The sequence below is a fragment of the Macadamia integrifolia genome, chromosome 8 (assembly GCF_013358625.1).
Source record: "Macadamia integrifolia cultivar HAES 741 chromosome 8, SCU_Mint_v3, whole genome shotgun sequence".
Taxonomy (NCBI): Eukaryota; Viridiplantae; Streptophyta; class Magnoliopsida; order Proteales; family Proteaceae; genus Macadamia; species Macadamia integrifolia.
Genome location: NC_056564.1, coordinates 4,907,870 through 4,918,628, shown reverse-complemented (window position 1 = coordinate 4,918,628; position 10,759 = coordinate 4,907,870). Strand labels below are relative to the sequence as shown.

At 38.2% G+C, this 10,759-nt stretch overlaps 2 protein-coding genes across 3 annotated transcripts; one reads left to right on the top strand and one right to left on the bottom strand.

The window, feature by feature from the left end:
* Positions 1-660: 660 nt before the first annotated feature.
* LOC122086298 (NAD(P)H-quinone oxidoreductase subunit L, chloroplastic) lies at positions 661-3,037 on the top strand. 2 transcript variants are annotated; one of them, XM_042655050.1, is made up of 5 exons: positions 661-825; positions 941-1,030; positions 1,126-1,233; positions 1,332-1,426; positions 2,751-3,037. In XM_042655050.1, the coding sequence occupies exons 1-5, from the start codon at positions 706-708 to the stop codon at positions 2,830-2,832; spliced, it is 495 nt and encodes a 164-aa protein (XP_042510984.1). In that variant the 5' UTR covers positions 661-705; the 3' UTR covers positions 2,833-3,037. The 2 variants fall into 2 exon arrangements, with proteins under 2 accessions (XP_042510984.1, XP_042510983.1); XM_042655049.1 differs by having other exon boundaries at positions 2,718-3,037.
* A 1,243-nt stretch (positions 3,038-4,280) lies between these two features.
* On the bottom strand, positions 4,281-10,759 carry LOC122087670. Its single transcript, XM_042656867.1, has 10 exons — positions 10,060-10,759; positions 9,779-9,916; positions 8,570-8,758; positions 6,124-6,261; positions 5,902-6,023; positions 5,680-5,812; positions 5,440-5,569; positions 5,246-5,325; positions 4,994-5,128; positions 4,281-4,834 (listed from the first exon to the last, which is right to left on the bottom strand). The coding sequence occupies exons 1-10, from the start codon at positions 10,558-10,560 to the stop codon at positions 4,601-4,603; spliced, it is 1,800 nt and encodes a 599-aa protein (XP_042512801.1). The 5' UTR covers positions 10,561-10,759; the 3' UTR covers positions 4,281-4,600.

The window sequence follows — 10,759 nt, the reverse complement described above, 5'->3', positions numbered from 1 at the left end:
TCCAATAATCCAACTTCTAATAAAATAAGAATTTTGGATTTATGAATACGGGAAGTTTCTTGGGTCCCAAGCTCCTTTTGGTAAAAGAAAAAGAGTAGGAGAAGTTACTAAGTTAGGAGTTTGGGATTTGGGATTGTAAAGAGATTTTATTTGATTTTTTTTTTTAAGTGTCTTTTGATATAATGACCAGATTCAGTAGGTTTTTCAAGACTCGATCAAAAAATCGAGTCAATGTAGAATCGTCTTGATTCATTTCGAGTCTTTTTTTTTTTTTTAACACAGGGCTAGTCTTCGTGACTCTTGACCAAGAATCTCAAAATTTGACTCCACTTGAGTGAGTCTTCCTGGTTAAAAGTTGGTTTTCCAACTATGAATCAAATCAGATAATTTAGTTTTCTGAATCTATTATCGATAGGGATTGCTTTTCTAATACAAAATTCCTTAGATAGATACAAACATAAGTAAGATACATCCTTCCAAAAAACACAAGAAAAGGCATTCCCTACCAATTAGTGACTATATTTTTCCAAATTGAGAGAGTTCAACCCTGTGGGGAAGGATAAAATAGTAACGAGAAGGGAAGACTTGGCGATGCCACGTGTCCGCTCTCAAAATTTATCTACTTTAAGGACCATAAAACATATATTCCAAAACGATAAGGAAGAGAGAGAGAGAGAGAGAGAGAGAGAGAGAGAGCGCTCTAAAATGAACTATTCTTTGAGCTTCCCAACTCCCACAGTATTCCCTGTCTGCTTCTCTTCAAATTGCAGACAGCCTTCTCTCTCCATCATATGCCAATCCAAGGACAAGAAGAAGCACAAGAAGGTTTTTTTTCCTTTTTGCGGGTTTCGATCATTTCTATCACTCCTTCTATCTCCTCAACAATCAACCAAAATCATTAACTTCAAAAACCCTTTTTGAAATTTCTATCCAACCACAGGTACAATGTAGCATTTGCGAGAAGCAGATTAACTCCTCAAACCTCCATAAATCTGGTTTAGCAATCCAAATTGGAGCTCTTTTGGCTACTGTAAGAGAACAACAACACTTTCTCTCTCTCTCTGTTTGATTCTATTCTTCTTTTTTCCTTGGCTCAAGATTATAATTGAGTTTCAATTCAAATAGATCGATCAGCCGGCATTTGCAGTAACTGGAGTCAATAATGAGGAAGATCTTATATGGGTACTGTTACAAATAGGAATAATTGCATTTGGTTACTTCCTTATCGTGCCGGTAAGAGAATTTCAGTTCATGGTTATTTCTTAGTTTGCTTCTCAATCTGAATGTTTTTGGTGGTTTATGTTCACAGTTTTATTAATTTTTGAATACAGCCAATCATCATGAATTGGCTTCGGCTCAGATGGTACAAGCGGAACCTCTTAGAGATGTATTTGCAGTTCTTGTCAGTCTTCTTGTTCTTTCCAGGGTAAGTGTCTCCTCTTCTTTCCTTACATTTACTCAAGAACTGCCCTGCACCAGATACTTGAACCAACCATGGATATGCCTTCTGCCTCTCATTGATACAACAAATTGGACATCTATGGTTTTTCAATTCCAAACTGAGACTTAGGCTGTGTTAGAGCAAACACCAAAAAAATACAAAAATAAACAGATAATAGATCCTCACAACATAGAGATTTAATGAGGTTCACACACTGGTGTGGTGTGCTACGTCCTCGGGTGAAGAAAAAGATGTTTCATTATGCAGAAGAGAGGTTACACCCAAGCAGCGGCGAAAAAACTCGCCTTGAAACCCTAGTTCGAAAAACCTTCAAAAGACAATGACTTTCTCAATAAGACAACAGTACATTATATACTCCAAGTCGCAGGTTGACTCATCGGGTCGCGGTCAATCCGGTCGAACCATATTGGCCACACCCCCCATATCTACTCAACCCTTTTGCTTCCATCACAGATCTCAGAAAACTTCCTATTCGGATTGCCACCAAAATATGTCGGATCGGGTCAATCTGCAAAACGGGTCAAGAATTCGAGACAAACTTAATAGGCTGTATTTTTAATGCATTTTTGGAATAGATTGTGTCTAGAACACATTCTGAAATCCATTTTTTCTCTATTTTCTCACTTTAATGTATTATAGACACTGTAGAAAACGTATTATAGAATATAGAGGTGAGTAGAAATTCCTACCGGCAAGGTTTTTGGCTTATTGCAGTCCTCAATCCTCGCTAGCCCCCTATTTCTTTTACCTACAAGCAGAAGTCTTTACAAAGCTCAGAATATGACATGAGTGGAAATTCTTACAAAAACCAGAGGCTAGTTATCTGATAACAGAGTAAAGGGTAAATTAGTTCATTTCTTGATTTCAACATCAAAAACCAAGAATTAAAGGAAATATATTGAAGAAATTAATGTGATAATGGCAGATTGAGGCTTTCTTTAGGGCAAATGAAGCTACTGAAATTCTAGGTTGCAGAAGCAGTAGCCACATTCAACAGACATGATCAGTGACAATAAAACCAAAACTCATGTATTTCCTGGGAAAACTTGCCAATGGTTCAGCATTCCATTGGGTGTCTTTTATACTGTTTCAACACTCATCAATGGGCTTGAAGGATTCTGAGATAAACTCTCTCTCTCTCTCTCTGTCTCTCTCTCTCTCTCTCTCTCTCTCTCTCTCTCTCTCTCTCTCTATGTGTGTGAATTTCTTTGTTTAAGCTTAATAGGTGTTGTTTCCTTTCCCCCTGACTTTGTAGTGTGCTGCTTTGGGCACCATTTATCAACTTCAGGCGACTTCCACAAGATCCATCCATGAAGTATCCTTGGTCTACCCCTCAAGACACTTCATTTAATGATCCAAAATCAATGTGAGGAAAAAGTTCTACTCAACCTGAGAAGCATTCATTATATAAGGACATGTACAGAAGCTCCTGAAATTTTCCGTAAGGGTGATACAAGTCTTTTTTGCATCTCGTATGCATAATTGATCTGTTAATGAACACCAAATATTTCCTCTGCTGCCCTCTTTTTAACTTTTTATTAAACAAAATTCTAAACAACTTATTTTCAGCTTAAATTTGGTTCCATATTTCTTGCTGGTGAAGGAAATACAACACACTAGTTGGCAAATGGCAACACTTCAATGAGACCTGTTCTGTCTAAAACCCCAGAGAAAAGGGAAGACCGCTGTTTATCAGTGTCAAACTTGATTCTTATCCTGGGAAAAACTCAAGTTCATTTCCTAAGGCTCCATTTGTTTAGAAGTGAAGTTGAAAATAGCCAAAAATTTGAGTAAAATCAACTGAGATTTTCACTTTGAAAGAACTTTAAACAAACACCGAAGTAACGTGGAACAAGGTTAGGCACTGTTGTGATTTAGTTGAGAGTCAGCAGTTCATCTCGCTCTCTCTCTCTTCAGCCCACGGTTAACCAATTCCATAATTCTAATTAACCCAAAGAAAAAAAAAGCATTCCATAATCCTTCCTTGTCTCAGTTGTCTGAATCATTTGAAAAGTTGACGAAAGATGAAGTGGAACCTTTCTGTGATAGTGGAGTGGTTGAGAAGGTTCTAATGGGAGAACGATCAAAGCCACAGAGTTCGTGTACAGAACAATTTACTTTAACCCCCCCCCCCCCCCCGCCACCGGTCTTCCTCTCTCCTCCTTTCCAGATAATACTTTGGCAACCATGAGAAAATTCTACTTAATCAAATTCATTTTTCTCGTCTACAAATCTAAATAATTTGGTTAAACCACAGTCCTACGAATCAGAGTCAGAATCAACCGGTTTCTATTCCTGATTCTCACTGATTACCACTTTAAAAATTTCGTCGAACAGAGTTTTTAAAAACTGGCGGTTGCCTCGAACGATGCATCCAACAGAGAGTTTCTAAATGGCTTGGTATGATGGAGAGATTAAATGTGACTCAGATAATGTTGGAAGATCTTAAAGATGTCATTCGCCAAAGGTGTTTTAGCTGGTGTTTCAGCTTTCAGTAAGGTTCACTATAATCTTGAAAAACTTATGAATCCAATGTTTTAAAGTAGGATTAGACATGCTCTCTGAGTATATACAACTTCTTCAAGAATTTCTCTGATCATAATGTGAGGGAGAGATTCACATAACAAAACGATAAATCAAATGAGACCCTTGTGTTCTCATATCTCCTGCACTCCTTAGAATCAAAATTATATCAAATAAAATTTAACTACACCCCAAGAAGCAAGTAAATTTGATGACATTGCAAGAAACGAGACCTGTCATCCAAAGAAGATATTTTCCTTTTCAGAGTCTAGTAACTAGTGACTAAAAGACTGGATAACTTAAAACAAACCACTATATTAATCTAACAAATATGAAATGAAACAGAAAAATTCAAATTAATCCTGAATGACTTGAACCAACTAAACAGATTCACCAATTTTCTTTTCCTCTTTGGGAGCCAATTAGTACCTTCCATACTGCATTTGACTCTCTTTCCCCTAACTCTAGTTTCACTAACCCATTGAGACTTTGCAAAGGTTACAATAAATACCTCATCCTCTGCCCCTTCCTTATGGGCAAGCTTTCTTACATTTTATAAGAGCCGGACTTGCGGTTGGTGCACCATCAGTGACCAATAACTCTCCTAAAGTATGCTCAGAAGGATAGTAGGGAGTTGAACATCACAGATAATTTCTTCCAGTCCCAGGACAACATGTCTGGTGACACGACAATGGCACCAACGGCCAATACGATGGCTGCAAACAACGTGCTTTTCAAGCATGCATTCCCACGTGATAGTCTTCCCAGTAACACCTTACAGTACTTGTCTGCCTCCCTGATCGATGCCTGAGCATGACCATCAATTCCACTAGCCAATTCTTTCTCATTCTATATACAAGACAATCAAGATGAAAAGAATCAACTTAAAGAAGTACTTTAACCTAAATCTACAATATAACCATCAATAAAGTATCCTCTGATGTGAAAGAGAATAAATATGCAACCATGATGATGAGTCAAGTGTAAATTATCAAAACACTAATTCACCTTTTGTCTGAAGCTCTTGAGAGTCACCTTCAGAGGGTCAAGAGAGGAGTGTTTAACAGAATGCAGCTTCCATTCATTAGTCAGCCTTCTCAACACAAGAACACTGGCTTCAATATTATCCAGGTAAAGTTTGTCCTGTACCCAATCATTAGTTATGCCAAATAAAGGTCAAACTTCTGATATCTTGATAAAAAAGAGAAAAATAATGTTTTCTACATGTAAAGTTACAAACAGAAATATTAGAATCCCTACCCATTGCTTGTAACAATCAGGATTTTCAGTCAAACACCAGATGAAAATGCCAGTTGCTTCTTTGGACAATTCTGGGATGCCTGCAAAGTGGTTTCTTATATCAATCGTCATGCTCTGATGTATGACATAAGCTAAGAAGGCTACAAGAACATTTGAAAAAGGAGGGGGTGGGACCATTTCATGACTAGACTCACTTTCACCCACTGCTTGAACTACAAAGCTCAATAGCTGCTGCGAAACTTGCTTCATGGCTTTACTTCCAGAGACACCAGAAATAGCAAGTTCTTTCAGAGAAGGATATATTGCGTCAAACCTTTCGGTAGCCTGCACAAAAGCAACATTGAGAAGACTGCCTAGGACCCCGACTGTATAACAGTAAGCATCACATTGGATTTTTAAGACATACCCAAGGTCAACACCCTAATAATACCCACCTTGACTCGAGCTGATGGAGCAGGAAAAGTAACTCGCATCAACTGCTCAAGAGCTGAAGGTGGCACCAAACGCTCCCCCTTTCTTGCAACACCATTCAGTAAAATAGTCCGAGCTTTTGGCAAAGACAAAATTCTGTAGCAAAAATAAATAAATAACATAGAAATCTAATAGAAGATTACACATGAAAGGTTAGAAATTTATTGAAATGTCCGTGTCCCAACCTCTCCACTAACTGCAAAATCAAGTCCCTGGACAGCGGATTACAACTTGACTTGCCACTGACCATAGGCAAGAGAATATGGACCCACGAATACATGCCTACAACCAGGTCTCCTTGGGAGGCCTACACAAGCCAGATTTCATAATAATCATACAAAGTAAAAATTATTTGTTTTTCTTCGATTTTCAAAGATGTATTCAATAAATCAATAATCTAACCTCACCTGAGCAATTACCCAGATGATGACTGGAAGCTTATCTTGTCCTTGATATTTAGAATTTTCCATCAAGGTTGGCAATATACTGATTAACACGTCAGGTTTTCGGCGCAATACCATTGCTAAACCCACAAAAATGGCAACCTGCAATTTAAAATAAACCAATTACAAGTCACCACAGGTAAACCATTTCATGGTAGGGCAGCAAAAGATTATGTAAGCACATGCTCTCCAGAAAGGGGGAAAAAAAATTAAAGGAAGACAAAGACACAGATGGCTCAAGGGATTTATGCAAATTTAAGACAGCCATTCAACTAGCTTTTTTCTACACACACAAAGAGATTACCATTGTCATTAACCATAATGATGTATCGCTGTTGCCCCACATCACAAATTGTTTGGAATAACAATAAATAAAAACCCTTCTCTAAACACAGAACCATGGGTTTAGTGTCAAACATTTAGGGCCCCACATTGGCCTCAGCTACGCCTGACTAAAAGCCCAGCTCCAGTACATAAATGTGGTCCTTGTCTGAATAGTACATGCCTGTGTAGCTTGAAGTCATGTACTTATTTATACAAAATTAATATGTACATAACATTTACATGAATAATAATAACATAACAACATAGGATTATGAAAGGTACGTTGTCCAGTGATAGGTATGTTTGAGTGAATTAAAATTAGGGAGAAGTAACCTTATCTGAGGCAATGAAATGTAATAATTCGATTACCATATTATCACACCGAAAATCTTTTTCAAGAAGGCATACTCTGCTGAAAGATTTGGATATCTCAAGCTCAACTCAAGGTAATTCCAAGTATTTCTGTTCAACTAAAATTCGGGTCACATCCAACAAATGCATTCCTAAAAAACGCTTTCAATATATCTAGATAACAGAAAAGTCGACCTAATTTTTCAATTGCCCCATCCTCCAGGGTTTTGATTGACTATTGCCTAGATTTTTAAAGAGGAAAAAAAATCCTCAAAGATGACCCAGACCTAGCCGATACTAAGCCTTTGAAACTATTGAAAATAGAGTGTTTCTCTCCTAAACAAAAGATGGAGCTTTGTTTTTCCAGATTATCAACATAGATCAATCTTTTCCATCAACTGATGCAGGTGCAGGATGTTTGTAGTCCTATGGGAAGGTCAGATTAAGGCTTGAAAAGATTTGAAATACAAGTTCCAGATACAAACTGATTTAGATCAAATATTTTGTGCATATTTTAATTTTAAAACTAGCTCATGCTTATGCCCTCACTGGGAAGACAAAACTTGATGTTAAAAAAAAAAACTACATCAGGTGACGACAATTGGGAGACATAAAATCTAAAAAGTATACCTGATTCCCTATAGTAGTCATGATTTGCAGCTCTTTCTTTACTTATTCTCTATACAAATGAGAAAATGTATGAAAGAAATGACAAGGTAAGACTTCTACAGGAACTAACAATACTTAGCACTACAAAATGTAAATGGTAATTCCTCCGGCAAAACTGTAACAAACAAAAATGTGATTCTTTATCAAACTAAATGATTCCAAAACCAGAAGAACATATATATTAATTAAAGTTGAAGCACCAGAAGAAGGGGGGAACCAATAAGCAGCCGTAGAAGCATACTCTGTTATATTTTAATGGACAAATAGGAAGATAGCGCACATAAGATCTAGTTTTCCAATATGACTGAGGCAATACATCCTTTCTGCACAATGTCACACTTGCCTCCATGGTTTTAAGGATCACCAGCACCAATATATGTCTTATGTTTCATAAGATTGACCAATCCTTCATTAGGATCGTCCAATGCAATCTGGTTTAATGTTGGCCGAGAATTATCCGGCCAACAAAACTTAAAACCATTGCTTGCCACAGTTTGCCAACAAAAGAAGGACAAGCATTATATACGTATATATCCCACATACTAGATCAATGGGTACATTGTGAGAGAATCTAAAGAATCCCACCTCGATGATTTCATAAGTGATGGACAAGTCTGTTGTTAACCTGGAAAAAACTAAGAAATCAAACAGGTGTCTTTAAATGCTGTGAGGAACCTCAAGAGATATATGCTGGTTTTTGCAAGTCTCAGTACCAGCTCACACCAATTTTGCCTTGTTTTAGGTCACAGCTTAATTCCAGTGGGTTAGATATCAAAAGGAAAGGAAGATGACCAATAAGGGAGAAGGATTTCACTTCCAAAAATTTTCCCCTCTAACTACATTGGACCTATGCAGTTTTTCCCCCTACTTTTAAAGCTCTTTGATCCTTCTTTCACTTTCAAAATGACCTCACATGATTTCTTTCACGAATACGGAAGGTAGGACCCTATAAAGCTATACAGGTTATAAGCATTCATAAATTAAAAATGATTGTCAATAATAATGTAGATGGAATATATATATATATATATATATATAGAAAACATCATATAATGCAAAATTTTACCTGAGCCTTAGATGGAGCCTGATGAGCTACCTTCTTGGAGCCCTTAGCAGGACCTTGATGAATTGCTAGGTCAGCTAGAATGCTATCCAGTGACCATAAAACAAACCTAACAAGAGCATCAGAAGGCTGATGGATGATCCAGTCAGTCGATGTCTTATAAACAGCCTCAGAAATGTGAGAAAGGGGTATCTGTCAAAAATAAATTAGTTAGTTGAGTATAGAAAGTGAGTAAACAGTTTCTGAAAATACCACACATAGCATCCATAAAACAAAAGGCAAGCAACAAAAATAATAAGCTGCAGTAGAATCCAGATAATGATAGTTTATAGTAGTTGAATCCAAAAGCTAGGCATCAGTTCCTGATTCCTGTCAAGTATGAATTTTCATACTTAACTAAAAACATGGGGATCTAGAACCGTTAAGCATCTAAATATCGAGTGTGTGTGTGTGTGTGTGTGTGTGTGTGTGTGTGTGAGAGAGAGAGAGAGAGAGTCACAGTATGTGGGAGCATTAACATGCTATGCTCTCTAAACCAGACCTAGATGGCATATTGTGAAAGAAAAATAGGACGCAACACCAATTAAACCAAGATAAGAAAATGGGCATGTTGAGAGACGGTCATGAATTAGTGTATAACAATATGACAATCCAGGTCGTTGCAAAATAGATTTGAGAATGAATGCAAAACCAAAGAAATAAAGACAAAGATATGCAGATTACAAATAAACAAAATAAATATTAACTAGAACTGGAGGTAACATCAAGATTGAAAATTGCAAGAGCAATCAAAAGAAAAAATAAAACACAAGCCAATATGAAACATAGAGTTAAGACAGTTTAGCAAGTGCGGAAAACTTTTACATTATTTCTCGGTGTTGCACTTGGTGCTGTAGAACAAGATCCTGCATTAAAGCACTTGGCATTGCTGCCACAGCCTGAAGACCCATGAAGTGCATATGATTAAAACCACTCAGCCATAAAATACACAAGAAGCACGCAAAGATGGACACAAAACCTCCAATTTGCCCAGAATTTCTTCTATCCTATACAGCCTGAAGGCCCATGAAGTGCATATGATAAAAACCACCCAGCCATAAAATACACAAGAAGCACGCAAAGACGGACACAATACCTCCAATTTGGCCAGAATTTCTTCTATCCTATTACTTTAGCTAGTCGTCGTATACAGGGAAGAAAAAAACAACTTACATCAACGATCTTTGCAACCGGAGACTCCTTGAAAATCTTTGTCCACGGGAACTGGGCAGCGCTCACCGCAGAGAAGGCGCGAGCGAAGTAATCAGCAAACCGCATTAGCTGGACATCTCGCTGCGATTCGTACGATGCCTACACAAGGGAGGCAAAAGGAAAAACAAATAAATCTTTTTGAATTACAAACATATTCAATCTAAACATCCGGGGGCGAGGGCGACCGGATTGGAACCCCCCCCCCCCAAAAAAAAAAAAACTGAAGAGAATTAAGAACTTACCGAAACATCAATGAGGTAAGCGTTGAGATGAGAAGCATCTATCTTGGAAGCAGCCTCGGCCACGGTAACCTTAGGTTTCTTGGGCTTCTTCTGCTTCGGCTTCTTAGCCTCCGCAGTCCCATTCTCAACACCACCAGAGACTTCAACATCGCTATCGTCACCATCATCATCGGAATAATGTTTCGATCTGGGAACAACCGCGGCCGCAGCAGCAGCAGTGGCCTTCTGAGCTTCTAGGACCCTGCGGCGTTCTTCAGATTTTTTCTCTAGAGACTGAAAAACGTTCGACTTGTCGCCACCGGCGGATCCATTCATACGGAAATTCCCGAGATCGGTACCTGCATCTGTATTCTTCCCCGAGTTCTTTCTTTGGCGTTTTACATAGGTTACCTTCTGCCAGCCATGGTCGCTGTTGCTGTTGCTGTTGCTGTTGCTGTTGCTGGCATTGTTTTCTTCCTCACCGTGAAGACCTGATTCGAAAGAGATGGCCTTCTCGTCCATGGTTTCGAGATTATATATCTCTCTCAACCTCTCTCGGGTTTCGTTTTTTCACACTTTTTTAACCCTATTCTTCTCTTTCTCTCTCTTCTTTTGTCTCGATTCTCCTCGTTCTCCTCTTCGAGGGATCACACACAAAACCAGAGACACGGAACAGAGAAGTGAGAGGCGCTTGAGGAAAGAAGAGTGAGATTGTGAGGAG

Excerpts from the sequence above, each read along its gene's own strand:
- LOC122086298 (XM_042655049.1), top strand. The coding sequence starts at position 706 with ATGAACTATTCTTTGAGCTTCCCAACTCCCACAGTATTCCCTGTCTGC. Across the intron at positions 826-940 it reads ACAAGAAGAAGCACAAGAAG|GTACAATGTAGCATTTGCGA; the intron begins GTTTTTTTTCCT and ends ATCCAACCACAG. Across the intron at positions 1,427-2,717 it reads GTCTTCTTGTTCTTTCCAGG|TGTGCTGCTTTGGGCACCAT; the intron begins GTAAGTGTCTCC and ends CTGACTTTGTAG.
- LOC122087670 (XM_042656867.1), bottom strand. The coding sequence starts at position 10,560 with ATGGACGAGAAGGCCATCTCTTTCGAATCAGGTCTTCACGGTGAGGAA. Across the intron at positions 6,262-8,569 it reads AGGCTCCATCTAAGGCTCAG|GTTGCCATTTTTGTGGGTTT; the intron begins GTAAAATTTTGC and ends TTTAAATTGCAG. Across the intron at positions 6,024-6,123 it reads TCATCTGGGTAATTGCTCAG|GCCTCCCAAGGAGACCTGGT; the intron begins GTGAGGTTAGAT and ends TGGCTTGTGTAG.